The sequence below is a fragment of the Myotis nattereri genome (genome assembly GCF_964212035.1).
Source record: "Myotis nattereri genome assembly, chromosome: 4".
NCBI lineage: Eukaryota > Metazoa > Chordata > Mammalia > Chiroptera > Vespertilionidae > Myotis > Myotis nattereri.
In genome coordinates, this window is record NC_138079.1 from 80,255,073 (window position 1) to 80,274,935 (window position 19,863).

A 19,863-nucleotide genomic window follows, 5' to 3' on the forward strand; every position below is an offset into this window, starting at 1 on the left:
CCCTTCCCACAGCATGCCCAGCTCCCAAGGGCCCACAGCAGACCCATTTCTTCCTGCTCGGGGATTTTCAGAACTGCTGCCCCTTCCCTCTGCCTCCAGGAGGCCCAGTCCTGGGCGGGTCAGGATCTCCCAGCTCCGACTCCTGGTGAGGGGCGTGGTCTCATCGGTCGGGGGCGTGGTCAAACAGAGAAGCGGGGCGTGGCGCTTCCCTTCCCAGTCTGGAACCACCCAATCCGGGAGTGTAGGTCACGTGACCAGAGAGCGGTTTCCCCCTCCCCTATGCCGATACCACCTCTTTCAGCCCCCGGGGGGATATCTTACTCCTTTTCGGAAAGCCAAGCATTAATTTGGGTCTGTTTTGCGTCGAAATAGTGTGGAGCCATAGCTTCGTTTTGACGGAGTCAATCTTTGCCCCTTAAATGGTGTTTTCCGTTCCGGCCTCCCCCCACTAAGTAGTTGGTCTCGCCCAGCCGGGCCCTGGGCGCGGCGGCGACGGCCGCGTCACTGGCAGGCGGGATCCCTCCGCTCTGGGGAGCACAGCGCTGGGCGGTTGAGTTGGGGTGATTGAGGAAATCCATCCGCGTCGCCGTCGCTGCCGCCTCCGCCGCGGAGGAAGACAGGACCTCCCGCGCTTCTCCAGCGACCCTTGGCAGAGTCCCACCGCCACAGGTACCTGCGCTGACAGAAGGAGTCCTCACACCCCCCAGCCCCAAATTCCCATGGGGGGTGGGGTGGGGACCTTTCTTCCTTCCGTCTCCCGGATCTGGCCTCTTGGGAGCGGACGTAACTCCCCAGACCTCCCCTCCCTTCCTCTGGCCCTGTAGCTCCTAAACCCGGAAGGGGAACTGGGGACCCTCGCTCCAATAATGCACGCCCTCCCTGCACCATTAGGCCCCTTTTGCCTGACCCCCGGTCCCACCCGGGCTCCGCTTGCCTCTTGCTCCCTGAGAAGTGGGGGACAAAATCGGGGCTTCCTCTAGGCCCCGTTCCGGCCCCTACCCCCTCCCCTTCCCCAGTTTGCCCCTGAGTAGCACCCCTCGTGCCCTCCCATTTCGTACCCCCGGCAGCATTCATCTTGCAAAACTCCAGAACCCTCAGAGAGGCAGGCAAGGCCGCGAGGCCACCCTTCCCTTCGCCACGATCCTACCCTCGATTTGGGTTCTGCCCCTTTTCTGGCCCCATTAACTGGAAGGGAGTCCTCGGCACCCCGCTCCCTTTACCAGTCCTCACCCCGAGCCTAGCTCCCGGGAGCCCCCGCCCCCTGCCCAGATTTCTTTTGGGCAAAATGGAGGTCGTGGGGGCAGGAGGGCCAGGCCAACAGCGCTTCGCAGCGCGGTGCCGGCCTGCGCCTTTGAGCTGCAAGATCCGGGACCCTCCCCGTCCCCTTCCCTTCGCCTGGCCAGACTTGCGGGGGCGGGGTCACCACAGTTCCTCCTTGCGACCCCGGCTGTGTGTGCCCAGAATTCGGGGGACCCTGAGGGGGCCTGGAGGTTGTTGGGACTGAGGGCCGGGAGCATCGCCCCCGCCCCCGCCCCCAGCGGCTTCCTCCGGGCCGGCTTCCTTCTGCCCTGGCCTCTGGCGTGGCCATCCGGCCCGGGCTCCTGGCCGCTGGGAGGAAGGGGCTCTGTCAGGAGCTTGCGGGGGGGGGGGGGGCTCTGCTCCCTCCCCGCTTTCCCGGGGGGCACCCCTGGCACTGGCGTAGAAAGCTGAACTGGCCGAGGGGAAATGTCAGGGGGAAGAGGAACGCCCGGTCTGGGGGAAGTGGGAGCAGGGCGGAGGACGCCCGGGCCGTCCGGGCGCAGGGTGCTGGGCAGATCACACAGGTGCCCGAAGGGGGGGCAGGAGTCTGGGCCCTGGAGCGGAGCCAGCCGGGCCCCGGGGGCCCCAGTGATGAGCCCGCGGACTGGGAGCTGGGGTGTCGAGGGCGCAGGGCTAGGCCGCCCTGGGGCCGCCGCTCGCGGCGCCTGGGAGAGAGCAGCTCCGCCTCAGGGCGGGAGCCCTCTCCTCGGAGCCCTAATTACTGGTGAGCGGCTCCCGCGGGCTTTCCGCAGCGCGCCGGGCGGGCGGCCTCGGCTCTGGCGGGAGCAGCGGCTGGAGGCTGCCCTCCCCGCCACCCTCGCCGCCACCTGCCGCGGGCGGGCAGCTAATGGGGTGCAGCCGGCCCCAGGATGATCCGGGGTGAGCCATCCCGAACCTATTAGCGCCCAATCGGCTTTTCCCAAATCCTGTCTACAGCCACCCTGGCCGGTTCTGGGGAGGAGCAGGAGGCTGGGTCGGGCGGGGGCGATGGGGTCGGGGGTGGGGTCACCCACCCTACAGGTCTCTGCCTGGGATGCGGTTGCCTTGGCAACCGGGCTAGGGTGGGGACACTTCACCAATGAGATGCTCTCATTCCGGGTGACGGTTGCCTAGGCAACCCCACGAACAGCCCAGCTGACCCCTCTCGTCTTCCCCCCTCCCCAGTCTAAGCTTGGGGGGTGTGTGCGGAGGGTGTGCGGCTTGTGGGGATGCATTTAAAGAGGCACCGCCCCTTTTAAAATGAGGTGCTAGTTGGGTGGTGCCTGTGTGGGCGGGGCGGACGCCTGGTCTGTTTTGAAGGGACTCTCCACCCCCTTCACCTCCCTCCCTCCCCCAGTTCCTGTCGCGGGAACCCGCCCGGGCTTCTGCCGAGGGAGGGGTTTCCCCTGCGCTTCCTCTTGCACTTCCCGCTTCGTTTCCGGGGGGCGGGAGGAAGATTGGGGAAGTCAGCTATTCCTAGGCCACATCTCCTGCGGCAGAGGCCCGGGTTCTGCTGGGGAGGCCGAGGCCGCCGCCGCCCTCTTTCCGCCCCGCGTTCAGTCCTTCCTGTGCTGGTCAACTCTGCCTTTCCCCCCTTCTTCCCCGGGGCCTCGGGCCTGACGTCTGCCCTGCATCCCCAGGCCTCGGGCCAGCGGCGAGGAGCTGCCTCCCCCAGCCCCCTTCCCGCGGCCCCCAGCCGCCCCCAACCCCGCCCCACGGGCCCGGCGCCATGAGTGAGCTGGAGCAACTGAGACAGGAGGCTGAGCAACTCCGGAACCAGATCCGGGTGAGGGCCTGGCCGGCTGAGCTGCGGGTGGGGGACTGAATGGGCACGGCCCGGCGGCTGTGTGTGTGTGTGTGTGTGTGTGTGCGCGCGCGCGCGCTGGGTGGGGAGGGGGTGTTCTTTATGTGTGGGGGTGTACCCTAGCCCTTTACTGTCTTACCCTCTCCACTCCCGTCTCGTGTGTTCTTTCCTTCCCCTCCCCCCTCATCTTCTGCCTCTCTGACTGGTTCTGCTATATATTACAGGATGCCCGAAAAGCATGTGGGGATTCAACACTGACCCAGGTGAGATGAACCCGGTGCTGGGCTTGGGGTTAAGGGAAGGAGCAAGGGTTTGAGGCATGCCGCTTAGTGGGCTCTGCCTTCTGACCCTGGCTGCCTCCACCTCCAGATCACAGCTGGGCTGGACCCAGTGGGGAGAATCCAGATGAGGACACGAAGGACCCTCCGTGGGCACCTGGCAAAAATCTATGCGATGCACTGGGGGACAGACTCAAGGTGTGTGCGTGGTTGGGACTGAGCTTTTGTGTTTGCCCTTGGGCTGAGTTTATAGCAGGCAGTTGGAGTAGTGAGGGGCAGCCTTGCAGATCTAGGGAGATGAACAGGATGCCCATGTTGTATGTTTGGGAAGACTGTGACTCCCAGATATGTTGAGGGGATTGGAAAGAGGACCATACTGACAGGAACTTCTGGACTGTTGCTGGGAGTTGTCTCAGATGGGCCTCCCACCAGATGGGACGCTGGTAAGAGTGTCCTTCCAGAGGGGGCTTCACACCCTGACCCCTGTCTCTCCCTTGCCTTTCCAACAGGCTGCTGGTCAGCGCCTCCCAGGATGGGAAGCTCATCATTTGGGACAGCTATACCACCAACAAGGTAGAGGTGATCCTGAGGCTGGACGGGGCTGGGCTGCAGGCCCTGCCTGGTTTCTGACCCTGGGCATTGCCCCTCCTCCCTAGGTCCATGCCATCCCGCTACGTTCCTCCTGGGTTATGACCTGTGCCTACGCGCCCTCAGGGAACTTTGTAGCCTGTGGGGGGTTGGACAACATCTGCTCCATCTACAGCCTCAAGACCCGTGAGGGCAATGTCAGGGTCAGCCGGGAGCTGCCTGGCCATACTGGTAAGGGGGGCCTGGTAGGACATAGGTGCTGTTGGTGGGGTAGGGGCTGTGCTGCTCTCCCTTAGAGACCTGGCTGACCAGCCTTTTCCCCCAGGGTACCTGTCCTGCTGCCGCTTCCTGGATGACAACCAAATCATCACCAGCTCTGGGGACACCACCTGGTGAGGCCCTGTCACCCACACTTCCTGCCTGGGGGAACACTGCCCCAGTGCTTAGCATGTAGCACACACAGCCTGAGCAAGTGAGGGCAGAGCTCTTATTCTGAACATCTGGGCTCCTCCTGTGGTGGGGAGACAAGAGTAGGCTTCTGTGAGTCAGTGGCTCCTGATGCCCCTTCCTTGGAAGCTGTCAGGGCTGGGCTCACATGGTGGAGGGGTAGGGAGGCAAGAGTCCTCTCTGCCCTTCTCTCTGATCCCTTCCTTCTTCCTGTCCCCTCGCTAGTGCCCTGTGGGACATTGAGACAGGCCAGCAGACAGTGGCTTTTGCTGGACACAGTGGGGATGTGATGTCCTTGTCACTGGCCCCCGATGGCCGCACCTTTGTGTCAGGTGCCTGTGATGCCTCTATCAAGCTGTGGGATGTTCGGGATTCAATGTGCCGACAGACCTTCATTGGCCACGAATCCGACATCAATGCTGTGGCTGTAAGTTCTGAGCAGGCTGGCTGGCCCTTCTGCCAGGCTTCTGGCCCTGCTCTGTGCCCTTATTCCACTCTGGTTGTGTCCTGTAGTTCTTCCCCAACGGCTATGCCTTCACCACTGGCTCTGATGATGCCACGTGCCGCCTCTTCGACCTGCGGGCGGACCAGGAACTCCTCATGTACTCCCATGACAACATCATCTGCGGCATCACCTCTGTTGCCTTCTCTCGCAGTGGCCGGCTGCTGCTTGCTGGCTATGACGACTTCAACTGCAACATCTGGGATGCCATGAAGGGCGACCGTGCAGGTGAGACGTGGGTGCTGGGCTGAGATAGGCTAGGACAGGGAACCAGGCCAGATGAGTTCTGATGCACCCCTCCCTCACAGGTGTCCTCGCCGGCCATGACAACCGTGTGAGCTGCCTCGGGGTCACAGATGATGGCATGGCTGTGGCCACAGGCTCCTGGGACTCCTTCCTCAAGATCTGGAACTAATAGCCCCAACCCCAACTGGGCCCGGCCAGGAGGGGCCTTGCCCACGCCCACACTACAGGCCGGGAGCTTTGGGGCTGGGGCACATGAGCCTCCCTCCCCTGGCCATAGGGCCTTGGGTCCCTGCTCCCCTACCCAGGTTTGGTTCCTCCCGGGGCCCCCACTGTGGAAATAAAGATGGGAATAGAATGGGGGAAGAGAGGCAGAAAGCCCTCCTTCTTTAGCTGCCCTGGGGTCAGGGCCTCATCCCCCTGGAGGGTCAGAGGCAGGAGGTAGAAACTCCAGGGGCTGGCTTTTTTAAAACTGGTTTTATTTTAATTTTTATTATATTTTCAGTTTTTCCATAAAGGAACCAATTCCAACTCTGTACCTGGTCTCTCCTCTTGCTTGTGTCTTCTTTACTTTGGGTAGGGCATATCAGCTTGGGGGTAGGGCAGTGATGGCGAACCGATGACACACGTCACAGAGGTGACACGCTAACTCATTTTTTTGGTTGATTTTTCCTTTGTTAAGTGGCATTTAAATATATAAAATAAATATCAAAGATATAAATCTTTGTTTTACTATGGTTGCAAAGATCAAAAAGTTTCTATATGTGACACGGCACCAGAGTTAAGTTAGGGTTTTTCAAAATGCTGACATGCCGAGCTCAAAAGGTTCGCCATCACTGGGGTAGGGGGCCCAAGAGGAAATTGCACTTTTCCTCGGACCAAAGCTGGAGTCATAGGCAGGAATTTTTTCCCAGCAGGGTTGTATGTATTTATTCCTCCTAAACACACACAGCCCTCCATTCAGACTGACGAACCACACTATATCCGCTTGAATTCCCAGTTCTGATTCTCCTACACTCTCTTTCCCCAAGAAAAGATGCAGAAGCTGAAGGGAACACACACCAAGTTTTATTGGGGGTAGTATTTACAGGGGCAGGTAGAAGAGGGAGGAGTAACAGGGTGGGGAGATTTCGGGTACAAGGCAGACAAGGGGATACTGAAGGCCCCTGCACCTCACCCCAACCCCAAGAAGGGCAGGAGAGCAGCCAGGGCCCAGGAAGATGGGCTGGGAAAGGATAGCAATGGGGGGAATGAGTCCCTGGGCTTTGGAGGGCTCAGGGGCTTGTAAACATTGACCACTCTCAGAAGGGGATAGGGTGGGAGAGGGTTCCCCCTACACTTCCTCACAGGGTTAAGGCCTCTCCAGGCTCAAAGTCTCTTTAGCTAGGGGGGAGGGGAAGGAAGAGAGGGGAAGAGTGTTATCCCCCCTCCCCCTGCATTGGCTGCGGCAGGGGTGGGGGCAGTTACATTCAGTCACAACAGTACTCCCCCCACACCTCTAATGCCGCCAAATACTGGCGCAAGGAAAAGGGGAGCTGGGGGGCCAGCAGCAGCAAGACACTTCACCCTGGCCCATCACCCCCTTATTGCTTTAGAGAGAATATTGTCTTTTCACGGACGCTAACACTGTTGAAACCAGGGAGAAGCAGGTGGAGGGAGCCCCTCCACCCCTCAAGGCCAGCTTTATTCCCCCAACACTGACCCAGTTGCCACTTTGGTGCAAAAACAAACGAACAAACAAAAACAACCACTCCAAAACAAACAAAAAACACATGGTCTCTCTGGGGATGGGTGGGGGGGGAAACTGGGGCCACTCCCCATTTCCCCAGGGCAGGAAGGAGAAATACATTCATGGAGGGGAGGCAGTGGCAGAATCCTGCCCTAATACTGCACTCTGAGCAGTGAGGTCAATAGGAGAAATTAGGCGAGAAACCCAAAAGATACAACAAACTTAAAACACACACACACACAAATGAAGACAAACCCAGGCAGGTGATTGGGAATAGGTCCATGAGCAGAAGGACCACCTCCCCCTGACTTAGGCGAAACGACATATCTATTCTTGACCCCCCCACCCCCCACCTTACCCAACATTAAAAATGTATCAGGGGAGTAGGGAGGGGAGAAGCCACTCACTCCTCTCCAGTTTGGTCAATGGAGGGTCAGGGCAGAGCTGGGTGGTCCACATCCCATAGCCAGCTGGCTACAGGTGGAAAGCTCCCTTCTAACAGCCGCCACACTGCAACCTGAAGCCCCAAGCTGTCCACTCCCTTGGCCTCCTGGGCCCCTCCTCTCACCCCCTTCACAGGAGAAATAGTCATTAAGCGTTGCCTCTCTCCAGCCCCAGAAGGAACTAGTTTGCCCCACCTCACTCGAAGGGACGCAGCAGGGGCTTATGGCCCAAAGAATACATTCATGTGGCAAGGCAGGGAGCTGGGCTTTCAGCTTCACACCCAGTTCCCCTAATGGCAGTGGTGGGGGAAGCCCCTCACCAGGGCCAGAGTGGAAGTTCTGCTGTCCTGACAGCCAGATGAGGTTGGCACTGGCTGGCCCTCTGCCATCTATCCCGTCATCCACCTGGGGACGGGAGGTGGCCTGGCCCATTTGTGCAACTTTCCCCCAAAGCAGCAAAGCCAAGGGGCTCCTTTAGCCCCGACCCCAGACACCTCTGCCACAGTCATAGCAATAAGGGGGCCTTTCACAGCAGTCCGGCCGGTGGGGCTGAGGGGACGTCGCTGTGCAAACTGCTGGCACCCCAGCTTCCAGTTACCTCAATGGCCCACCTGGCAGGGCAGGGCAGGTAGGGTAAGTGCAGCCTTGGGGGCCAGGCAGGACAGACCGATGGGGCCATGTCCCCACTGCCCAAAAATAACAGTGTGTGTTTTCTTTCAGCCTCCTAAGTTTTTTTTCTCATTGTTTTTCTTTTTTCTTAAAAAAAAAACACAACCCAACAAAACCAAAAACTCTGTGGACCTTCCATTGTCACCCCCACAATCCCCAGAGGGGGAAGGGGTAGTTAGAGTCTAGTTTTTAACAGTTACGTCTCTCCTAACGTTTTCTTCAATGTTTAAAATTTTTTTAAAAGAAAAGGAAAAAAAAAACCTTCCCCCCAATCTATTAAAGTGCCTCGTGGTGGGTGAGTTAAGGTGCATCGTGTGGTTTGTAACAAGTGCTGGGGACCCTGCCCCTGCTTCCTCCTATGCTCCTTGCTGGGAGCCTGCAAGCTGGGGACCCAAGAGTCCAAACTGCTGCTGTTGCCCCTGGCCTACAGCCCAGGGGGGCTGGTGGGACGGGCTGGTCAGTAGTCATCCACGCTCTCGATCTCACCAGAAGGTCCATGCAGGGAGTACCCTGAAGCCAGAAGAAGCTGGGTTTGAGCTCTTTCACCCACAGGTGCCTGCTCCAAGCTGAGGAAGGAGCCTCCTTACTGACCCCACCCCGAAAACATACCCAAGATGCTAGGGTCCGAGTGTAGCATTAGTGCCCTCCTCTTGGCCTTGCTGCCCTCCCCAGGGCCAAGTTTGGTGCTGTGGTTGGTCTGAAAGGCGGTCTGCAGAGAGCCGCTGTTCAACCAAGCCTCCTGCCAGGCAGCAGAAAGGGAGAGGGAGTCAGGAGGGTGCTGGGCAACCTCATCCTCACCTGCAGGGGATGCGAAACCTCACCTGCTGCTGTTGCCTTTGTTGGCTGGCTTTCTGCTTAGCCCTCCTTTCCAGGAATTGTTTGGCAAATTCTTTGGCTTCCAGCGTGTCCCCCAGGCAGGAACGAATATAATCGTGGACATCATAGGGGGATTCCACCTCTTTGAGGATCGCTACAGCCATGGGCACTATAGGGCAGGATGGTGGCTGTCAGGGCCCACCTGGTGCAAGGTCTGGCACCTCTGGCCCAGCCCAGCCTCCCAGAGTCTGCCCCTATACCATACCATCCAGGCTGCCCGTGGTGCTCAGGGTGTGCAGCATCTGCTCACACCACTGGGTGAAGCCATCCTGGGGCCTGGGAATGCCCTGTAACAGCTTCAGCAGCTTCTCTTCCTCCTCTGTCTTTTTGCGCACAGGCCGACCAGACAGGTGGCTATACGAGTCACTAGGTTGGATAAAGATGGATTAGAGGCAAGAGATCAGTTCAGGTGTTCTCCATCCTTCCAGCCCCAGCCCAGACCCTGCAGGCCCTGGCACCCACCTGAGAGAGGGGCTGCTCCGGCTGTTCTTCAGGCCTAGGCTGCGGGCCAGGCTCCCGCTGCTCTTGATGGTGTCCTCCCAAAGCCCCAGGCCGACACTGCTGCCCCCACTCTTGTCGGGCCCGCCCCACAGCGGCCCAGACTCAGATACCCACTGGTTCATGGGAGTAGCGCCCAGGCCCCCAAGCTGGTATAGATGGCAGAAAGTCAGTGGCCCAAATAGGGAAAGAAAGCTAAGTGGGGAGGCTTGTAAGGACCACATAGAGGGGCAAAGTAAAGACCACATAGAGGAGAGATCCTTCAGTCATATACGGACCAGAGCTCCCCACCCCACACCCAAGTCACCCCTGAAAGCTGACTGGAAGGGGTTCCTGCAGGCCCAAAACTTGCAAGTCAACCAGGGAAGGGCCCAGCGTGCTCACCACTCGGTGGTTGGGGGCCTGGGCCCGCGATGACTCCCGAGGCAGAGGCTGCTTATGCAGCTGTCGCTCGCTCTCCAACTGCAGTTCAAGCAGCGTCTTCATGGAGAGTCCTTGCTTGGCCAGGCCAGCCCACAGTGGGGGTGGGGAGCTGGGTGCAGGGGGCACTGGGACTGCGGCCACTGCCTGCTGCTGCTGCAGCAGCTTCAGTAGTAGCTCCTGTTGCCGCACCTGAACCAGTGAGACAGTGAGGGCCAGCAATCTGGCCCCAAGCTCAGGCCCAAGAAGCGGAGGGCTCAGCTGGGAACCCACCTGCTTGCGCCGAAACAACTCCTCTTCTTCCTGTCGCCGCTTCTGCTCCTCCTGTTGCTGCTGGCGTCGCTTCTCCTCCCGGCGCTTGCGCTCCTCCTCCTCCCGCTTCACCCTGAGCTCCACTTCTCTGCGCTCTTGGAACTGACAGTCAACAAGATCAGCCGTCAGACATGGGGGCACCCTGACTTCCCTGTCTCAGTTCAGCTCTTGACACCAAGGACTCCAGCCCCAGGATGCCTACTCACTTTATGTTGCAGCTGGAGTTGTTCTAGAATTGGACCCTGAGTCGAAGAGTTAATTGGTATGTCCCATAGACTGGCCTCACCGCCTGCAAGGGGCAAAGGCAGCTGCAGGAGGGCGCTCAGGCTCCCTGGACTGAAGCAACCTGGGGGGTAGGTGAAGCCCCTGAGCTCCCTACTTCCCCAGAGACTACTAGGCTGGACACACACCTGATTGTGATGAGGCTGAGGTATGTATATCCCAGAGGGAGCCTGAATCTGGCACCGACAAGGAGCGGTTCATCGTCGGGAGCAGGTTCTGGTCCCCACTTCTGAGGAGCAAAGCACTGATTCTCAGCAATCTAAACCCATCTCCCCACTTTACATATCCTGAGGGCTCACACATGCAGCCAAGCAAAGACTGAGATGTGACAGGCACAGCAACCCACAGACCTGGGGGTTTTGAGAGCTTGGAGCTGCTGCAGGAAGGTGGTGAGCTGCTGCTGCTGCGGTGGCGTCAAGTCCCCCAGAGCCACCTTTTCCCGGAGCCCACACTGCTGGAGGGGGCGGCTGTGGAAAGGAAGACAGGCATGAGGAGGCCCGCCCATATAGCCCATGTCCATTGCTGTGTACAGGTCCTCCTGGGCCCAGTACCTGTTGACCAGCTGAAGAAACTGCTGGTGCTGCAGTTGCTGGTACAGTGCTGCTGCTGCCAGCTCCTGTTGCTTCTTCAGCCGCTCCTGGTCCATGTTTCCCTGAGCAAGGATGAGCGCATTCCTTGTTATGCTCCACACAACCGGTTGACATCTTGCCTCACCTCCCTGCCTCGCCCAAAGGTGGGTATGCTCACCAGCAGTGGGGGTGGTGAGGGCCCGGGGGCAAAGGGGACACGACCCCACATCTTGATCACCTCACCAAGTGGCTGGAAGCCCTCATCACAACCACGTTTCACAAGCAGGGCCATGGAGAAATAGCCCGCCTGGAACCACTCTGCCATCTCCTGTGTTGTAAAGGGGCCTAGACAGGCAGAAAGAGGGCTTTAGTCAGAAAGGTATGCCAAAGGAACCCTGAAAGAGAATGATGGTGTGCCACCACCCCTAACAGCCCCTCCTGCATGCCCCCTACTCCCCATGGGCACCTTGGATCTCTCCCTGTGGGTCCTTGTAGAACCATTTTCGGGCCGCACCATGGCTGAGGGGGAGGGCAGTGGCAGCTGCAGAGTGTCGCAGGCCCTGGGTATGCATGGCAGCCGTGAACTGCTCCTCCTCCAGGGAGCTGTCTTGCAGGGATGCCACAAGCTTCTCTGCCTCCTGGGAGCCCAGGGAGAGAGGGAAGGCTCAATTGCCCAATCTCACAATAGCAGGACAGGGCTAGGGCTAAGGTCAAGCGAGGGTGAGCTAAACACAGTGGGACAGATGGGGAAGAGCATGGTACCGGGGCAGACAGACTAACCATGGCTTTCTGTCCCCCTGTAGGGGAGGATCCCCAGAGCCTTCTTAGGCTCCCTGCCCCCACCCAACCTGCTGCAGGTGCTTCAGGCCTTCATCATCTTCCAGATCTCCAGGCGGGCCGGGGGGTGAGCCCACTCCAGGACTCAGCTGCATGCCCCTCAAATCATCTCCTGAGAGCAAAGGAAGGTGGAATGGAGGATCCAGAGAAAGTGCAAGACAGTCCCCAATCCACCCTTTCTAGAAAAGCAGGCTCTACTCTAGCTCTCATACAAACACCCGTGCACCACCCTCCCATAAGGAAGAGGCAGGTTTTCACCACCAGCCCTTGGTTCCAATGAAAGGGCAGCCCCACCCTGTGGCTACCTTCAGTAACTGGCAGGTCTTTCTCCACAGCATCACCTCCTTCCCCATTAGCTCCCCAGAGTGGGCCCAAGGTAGCCAATGGGGACGGAGAGCTGGACTTCTCTGAGGGTGGCAGTGGGGTCAGTTCCTTCCCACCTGAAAAAGGGTAATCACCAGACTTCAAAACCAAAGAGCCAGAAGTCCTTAAAAATAGCACAGGCCCTCTATTTGTGTCCAGATCTTGGGCTTCTAGGTAGTCCACCAATGTAACCCTGGTCATCTCAACATTCAGTAACTCAACACCACAAACTCCGCTTTGCACACTTCCTTTTTTGCCGCTCTAATACTGGACACTGGCACGTGTCCATGGCACTGTCCAGGGCTGTATGCACAATACCATAAATTTACTACTATGTTCTACAGATTCTTCAAGGGATTTGCAAAGGTCATTTTTTTAAAAATATATTTTTTATTGATTTTTTACAGAGAGTAAGGGAGAGGGATAGAGAGTTAGGAACATTGATGAGAGAGAAACATCGATCAGCTGCCTCCTGCACACTCCCTACTGGGAATGTGCCCGCAACCAAGGTGCATGCCCTTGACTGGAATCGAACCTGGGACCCTTGAGTCCGCAGGCCGACACTCTATCCACTGAGCCAAACCCGTCAGGGCTGCAAAGGTCATTTTGATCACGCTTGATTTTCATATGACACACTGCCTTTAAAATACAGCCCTGCTGTTTCTGGGTTCCTTCCCATACCTGTCAGTACCTGCTTTTCTGGAGTTTCTAAGCAGCCTTCTTCTAAAGGTGAGTGGACAGTCAGTACCCAGCCTGGTGAGGGAACCCTCTGCCCACCTCGCCCAGTTCAGGCTCTCAGGCCTTCTTATTCCACCCTGCAGGCTTACCTGCCTCAGGTCCCTCCTCATCCAGCCCTTCGGCAGGCTCTTCCTCCTCTTCCTCTAGACCCTGGAAGTCAAGCTCCTGCTCCTCAGGAATGGACTCCTTGGGGCCCTTCTGCATGGGATTAGAGAATACAATGGGAGGTGAGGGGGCAGAGGATAAACAGGTGGGAGTAAGAGGACCCCATCAGGGCTGGTTCCCACCAATCTCTAACGAAATCCTCCCCTGGCCAACTCATGGATACCTTGAGAGGCAAGAAGGCTCCAGAGGCATCGAAGGTGCCCATTTCTTCATCCTCATCATCCAGGCACCACTCTGGGAGCCCATCCTTGTCATCATCAAAGCCGTCAGGCCCTCGGCACCTCCGGAGGTGAGAGCTGCTCCCCCCACCCCGCCCATCCTCTTCACCACACCCTCCTCGATCCCCTCGCAAATCAAATTCAAACTTGCGACGGCGGTCCCCATGTTCCCGCCAGCCAGCCGAGCGGGGGCCACCATCTGTGCAGGAAAAGTCAGAAGGAGAATCAGCACCCCAGTCGAGCCAGAGGCTCCTCTTCCGCTGCCCATAGGACCCCTGGGACTGCCGGCACCTCCAGGACTTCTCCCCCACCCTCCTCACTCAAGAACACTTTTAGTTCCCTCCACCTGGCCATGAAAGCCCCCTGCATGGGACGTTCTTGCTGCTCCCCACCCCCTACAACACCCATCTAGCCCCAATCTCACCAGGGCTGGATGAACGCCAGCGGTCACCATCTCGCCGGGGTCCTGCCCCAAGTCTCCAGCTGCCCTCCTCCTCTTCCTCTTGCTCCTCCCGGAGAGAACGCCAGTTCTCGCTATCTGAGCGGGCATGTTCCTTCCTTGGACCAGCCCCTCCCTCCTCAAACCCGGATCGTGCTTGGGGGCAGGGGAAGACACAGTCAGCAGAGTGGCAGCCACAGTCCCTGGAAGACTCTTTCTATAATCCTCATTGACAAAGAGGAGCCCAGCTCCAGATTCTCTTGCCCCACACCGCACCTTCCCCAAGAAAGGCCCCCCTCACTGGGGCCACCCATTTCCATCTCCCCCCACCTCTCAATGACCTTCAGGGCCTGGAACCTCCCTCACCACTATCCATACCTCCATCCCTCCTGGCCGACTTCTCAAACCGCCTCTCGCCTCTGCAGGAGGGAAAGGTGTTGGTCAAAGGTGGACAGCTTCCCATCCCTGACTTTGAGATCTCTGCACACCTGTCCATTCTGCTCTGAGAAGGAGGGAGGGAGGGAGGGAGGGAGGGAGGGAGGGGATGGGAGACTAGGATAAGGTCGGACCTGGGAGGGAGCTCAAGGGGGCACACAGAACCGAAGGTCACAGAACAAATGGGGACTAAGGAAATCATAAGGAAAGGGCAGGGCTGCAGAGGTCAGAGGGCAGAGAGCGCAGCTGCTGACCAGGGCTTATTTGATTATTCTCCTGCTGCCCTGTAATGACAAAGACCTAAGCCCTTCTTCATGGGATCCTAGATCTTAACCCTAGGGCTTCTCTCTGCTCTGCCTCTATGCCATCTCCTTCCAGCCTGCACCTGTCATCCCAACTCTGGCTACGCTGGATCTCCCGGGGGTTTCGACCAAAGGCCCCGTCGCCTTCTTCAATGCTTCTTTGGTAAAAGCAACTGTCACCACGGCCACGACCTGGAACAGGAATGAGCTGCACATAGGAAACTTGCCAGATCACCTCTGCACATCTTCAAACCACAGGCCCCCACCACCTGCTCCCCCCGCACGTTATCAGCCCCCTACCTCGGCTCCGAGTGCTGCCCCTGCCACGGGAGGCGCCGCCTGGGGCGGGGCCAGCCCCTTTCCCCATCAGCCTCAGCACAGCCACACTGTTCACTGACAGGGAGAAGTTTCTCTGAGGAGGGAGCCAGGGGTGGGAGTGAGGACCCAGGTACCTGACTGCCCCCACCCTGTCCAGAACTGTACCCTCCACCACCTGTCTTCCCAATCCAGCCCTCCAAGATGGAGCTCCAGTGCCTAGCCCCACCTGCTCCTCTTCGGTCAGAGGCTCCAGGGCCAGCGGCTGCAGCGGCTCCTCCTGTAGCACCGCAGCAAATTCCTTGTCCTGCAGCTCATCTGGGACCTGTCAATCAGGGCAGGAGGGCCGAGATACCACATGCTCCTGGGAACTCTCCACTGACTAAGGACAGACAGGCAACTGGATCACGTACCCTCCCCTACACCCACCCTCCCACCTTGTTCTCCTTGACGTAGAGAGCCAGCATCTCCTCTCGCCCATATCGATAGTCAGCCAGCTTGTACTTGGGCATAGCAGGAGATGGGGGCGGGGAGGCCACGCTGCCACCACTAGAAAGTGCCCTCAGCCTAGAAAAGGGACACAGGGAAGAAGAAAGACCAGAGTTTGAGCAGCTCTATTCTTTCTGGCTTTCCCATGCCACCCACAGCACATCTGTCTCACCACTCAGGCCCAAAGTTGAGGGTCTCTGCTGCCATTGTGGAGCTGGGTGTGTCCTAGAGATCAGAGATGAGCAGGGGTGGGGGGACCTGGAGTTCACTCTCCAAATACCTGTGGAGGCAGAGGGGACACCGGGCTTAGAGAGAGCACACCCAGATAACCCTAGAGGATGGTTAATAGGTCCCCACCTTGGTGGGCATAGTAATGGGTTCTAAAAGGACTCACCTAAACCAGCCACGTGCCACTTATACCATGAGCTAACCAGAGTCACGGCAGGGGAAGACCTAGGGGTAAGGTAGAAAACAGGGCAGCTAGGACCCTTCTGTTTCTGCAGGGGTGCCCTCCCTTGCCCCAGACCCACCTGACAGCCTTACTCTGGGCAGCAGGTAGAGTACGGACCAGCCTCCCTTCAGGCAGAAGGCTATGCTGGAGTGAACTGGGGGCCCCAAGCTCCTAGATGCTGGTCTGACCACAGTGGTGCCCAGGGAGGGACCTTCACATCTGGGAAAAATCCTTAATAAGATGAGGGGAAGACGGTGGGTTAAATTAATGGGTCAGACGGGTCTCCCTGCCTGTGGCCTACATAATGGTGACTATTGCCTCTACTCCCTCTCATCTCTGTCCCCCATGTTTGGTCCCACGAACAGTTAATTCACCCAGCAAAGCCTGACTGAGGTACTGGAGGTGGGCAGAGAATACTCCAGGCACCTCTCTAGGTCTCAGCACTCTGGCTGCATGGCATAGCATTCAGTAAGGGGGTGGTTAAGGTTTGCATGGACATTCAGGACAAAGATAAAACAAAAATCACCGAACAAATAAAAAACCGACTGAAACCACAAATATTGCAGAGAGAAAAAAGGTCAGTTATGAAGAGAAGGATTAGAAATTAATCTGGGAGAAAAATTATTTTCCTTCTGAAAAATTTCAGAGCTTGCTGCGTGGCAGCTAGAACCCAGAGACTCAGTTTCAAGAGGAACCCAGTACAAGGGGAGTGGGGTGGGGATGCTATTCCAGGGACACAGGTGGGCACATGCTGGAGGCTTCATGAAGGCAAGTCCAGCCAGTGCACCCACGGCTGGTTTACCAAATAGGAACCAACACCCAAACCCCTTCTTCTTCCCAATCAGGAAGAATCCAAACGTAAGTAAAATGAGCCAAGAAGGGAACCAAGTTATGGTGATACCAGTTGGGAAGAAGGCCCCTCACCATAAAGTCCAAATAAGCTCAGGGTTACTGAGGCTGACAGAAGTGGCCGCGTTGGCAGTGACCTGTCCCTCTAAGGACCGATAAAAGATGCTCTCAGCAGGCAGCTCATCCCTGGCAGTTCCGGGCAAGCAGGGTCTCAGGTGGCTGAGCAAGGATTCTCTCACTGGCTGGGAAGAAGGCTGGACTGGAGTGCCCCACAATGCCCATTAACTCCAAGACTCCACAACTCTGGGAAGGAAGAAGAAGGGTTTTTACCAGAGGGGCTAAGGGGCAGAGGCTGCATACCAGAATATAAAACTCTAGAACAGACACAGTACCCACTCCCAGAATCCCAGCATCTCAGGATGAAACGGAGCTTTTAAGACCAGCTAGAATGGGGATGACCTCTCCCAGCACGGGCATCTCTTCTACAACTGCTCTGGCTGGATATTCCTGGTGATGGAACACGATACGGCACACACGGCCGTCAGAAGACAAGTCTGTTGAAAAGCTCTTCCCTTCATGGAATGCAAGTAAGCCTCCCAGACAGCAGAGTAAGGTTACTTCTTTCAATGCTACAACCATTATGCAATTTGGACAATGGATGAACCTTAAAGACTATGCTAAGTGAAACAAGCCAGTCACAAAAGAACAGACATTGTATGATTCCTCTTATATGAGATTCCTAGAGGACTCAAATTCAAAGAGAGAAGAGAGTAGAATGGGGGCGGGGATCTGGGGCAAGAGATGTTTAATGGGTACAGAGTTTCAGCTGAAATGGGGCAAATGAAAAAGTTCTGGAGATGGATGGTGGTGATAGCTGAACAATGTGAATGTATTTAATGTTGCTGAACTTTGCATTTAAGAATGGTTAAAATGGCATATGTTATATTTTATCACCATTAAAAAAAAAAGGTTTAAGGAAAACAATAAAAGGCATTTGGGGATAGCTATCACAAACTTAAGTCTTCCCTATTTTAAAAAAAAACACCTCAAATTCCTTCAAACAAATCATAGGAGAGGCTGTTCTGAGCCTCCTCCAGTTCACTCCAGAATAGCCCATCTTCTAGAGCAGTGGTTCTCAACCTTCCTAACGCCGCGACCCTTTAATACAGTTCCTCATGTTGTGGTGACCCCCAATTTCATTGTTACAAATTGAACATAATTAAAGCATAGTGATTAATCACAAAAACAATCTGTAATTATATACGTGTTTTCCGATGGTCTTAGGCGACCCCTGTGAAAGGGTCGTTCGACTGCCAAAGGGGTCGCGACCCACAGGTTGAGAAGCGCTGCTCTAGAGGCACAAAGGAGTCCTGCGGCACGGAAGGCTGCTATGGGGAGAGGGGAACAGAAAAGGGACAACTCACCCCGCCACCCCGCCAGGGAGTGGGGCAAAGGCGGCACTCGGTGGTGCTTTCCACAGCTGCCTTTGCCTCTGTCCTGTATGAGCAAAGCGACGGAAAACGGCTCCCAGTGTGAGAAGCAAGATATCTGCAGAGGCAAAATGAGAAGCAGTCAAGGGTCGGGTGGGGAGCATAGGAGCAGCTGGAGAAAAAGGCCAAGACTCCAGGAGGAGAATCTGGTCCCAGAGCCGGTAGCTGACTGGCCCTTCCTTGCCAAGCAGCACGCATGCCTCCCATAATTTCCACTCTTCTAAATAGGCATGTATCTTTCCACATGCTTCCTCGAAGCCAGCAGTTCTCAACTTGGGGGAAGGGACGGGGAGACATGTGGCAAAATCTGGAGACATATTTGGCATCACTGGAAGGTGCTACTGGCATCTAATGCGTAGAGACCAGGGATGCTTATAAACATCCTCTAATGCATAGCACAGCTTTCTGCAACAGAGAATTAGCTGGCCCTAAATGTCATTATTGCCATGGTTGAGAAACCCTCCTCTATGCCACTAGCAGAAGTAATGCCTATTCTCTGTTTATAGAGAAGAATGAAAGACCAGAGAAACCAAATTTATTGAAGTTCATTCTCCCCAATGAAGAGCAAGGAAATAATTCCCTAATTATACTGTCCCATGAGAGAAATCTGAAATCCTGCCAGGAGGGAAATCCTTGGGAAAAACCTAGGTTTTAAAAAAAATTATCCCAAGTTTCTCTATTACAAACTCTCAAAGCCAAGCATTTGGATTCCTTCCATGGAAAGGTGGGAGTCAGGAGGCAGAGTAGTGGGCACAAGGCCTTTCCTGGCTACATGATCTAAGGATCGCCTCAGCAGGGGTGGGCAAACTTTTTGACTCGAGGGCCACAATGGGTTCTTAAACTGGACCAGAGGGCCGGAACAAAAGCATGGATGGAGTGTTTGTGTGAACTAATACATGTTAACACTGCTGCTGGTGAAGCAGCGGAGGGGAGAGCAAGAGAACCCTCCGCTCTTTCGGCTCCGCGGGCCGGATAGAACAGCCGAACGGGCCGGATCCGGCCCGCGGGCCGTAGTTTGCCCACGGCTGCCTCATAGGCTCCTTCCAACTTAGCCCCCACCCCTCCCCTGCCTGCCTCCTCTACCAGCTCCTCTTTCTCAGGCCTCAGTATACCCTCACTCTCCTGGCATCTGAATTATTACTATTAAAAGGCTGCCCCCTGCTGGAGTCATGGGGACAGGACACACTGATCCTGGGTGCTCACAACAGGCTGAAGGAACAGGAGGGGAGCCTGTTCTCAGGTTCAGAACTCTCAGGAGAAGGTAAAGATCCAGAGAATAGGCAGTCCCAGTACACACTAAGCTAAGAACATCACTTCCTCATTCCATCACCCCTAAAATTAGTCCCAATCCAAAGCAATGTGCCTTGGCACAGAAAGGTACCACTATTAACAGAAGTAGAATCCCAAATTCCCCAACATTTGAGAAACTGCCCAGCCTCAAGCCTGTTGGAGGTGACTCCGCCCTTTGTCAGGATGGAAAGATTCTCCCTGCTGGTAAATGAGAACTCTCTGAGGCTTAAAAAACGGCGCAAGCCCTGGCTGCTGTGGCTCAGTTGGTTGGAGCATCGTCCATGCACCAAAAGGTGGCAGGTTCCAATTCCTGGGCAGGGCACATACTCAGGTTGTGGGTTTGAGCCCCCATCCAGGCACATGCAAGAGGCAACTGATCAATGTTTCTCTCTCTCCCTTAAAAAAAAATCAGTTAAGAATATATAAACACGCACACACACAAACACACAGCGTAAGCCCAATCCTCTTGGCTGGTCAGCTTTCCGAGCTCTATACTCTCTCAACTATCCTGACAAATGCGCAGCATGTCTACTAGTTAAGTTTT

General features: G+C 56.5%; 2 protein-coding genes across 2 annotated transcripts; one reads left to right on the top strand and one right to left on the bottom strand.

Moving 5' to 3' along the window:
• The first annotated feature begins 230 nt into the window (after positions 1–230).
• On the top strand, positions 231–5,674 carry GNB2 (G protein subunit beta 2). The gene is made up of 10 exons (XM_081089731.1): positions 231–669; positions 2,919–3,064; positions 3,307–3,345; positions 3,452–3,558; positions 3,870–3,933; positions 4,017–4,179; positions 4,274–4,340; positions 4,621–4,822; positions 4,909–5,125; positions 5,206–5,674. Exons 2-10 carry the CDS (start codon positions 3,008–3,010, stop codon positions 5,310–5,312), a joined length of 1,023 nt encoding a protein of 340 aa, XP_080945857.1. The 5' UTR covers positions 231–669; positions 2,919–3,007; the 3' UTR covers positions 5,313–5,674.
• Positions 5,675–6,186: 512 nt separating this feature from the next.
• GIGYF1 (GRB10 interacting GYF protein 1) lies at positions 6,187–15,446 on the bottom strand (the record flags this gene model as incomplete). The annotated part of the gene is made up of 23 exons (XM_081090271.1): positions 6,187–8,491; positions 8,591–8,720; positions 8,803–8,966; positions 9,063–9,223; positions 9,320–9,504; positions 9,740–10,189; positions 10,294–10,376; positions 10,498–10,598; positions 10,720–10,836; positions 10,921–11,021; positions 11,117–11,283; positions 11,405–11,576; positions 11,787–11,887; positions 12,081–12,215; positions 12,966–13,074; positions 13,205–13,458; positions 13,684–13,911; positions 14,077–14,117; positions 14,519–14,627; positions 14,736–14,847; positions 14,980–15,075; positions 15,188–15,317; positions 15,412–15,446. 23 exons carry the CDS (start codon positions 15,444–15,446, stop codon positions 8,439–8,441), a joined length of 3,234 nt encoding a protein of 1,077 aa, XP_080946397.1. The 3' UTR covers positions 6,187–8,438.
• Between the last annotated feature and the right edge of the window lie 4,417 nt (positions 15,447–19,863).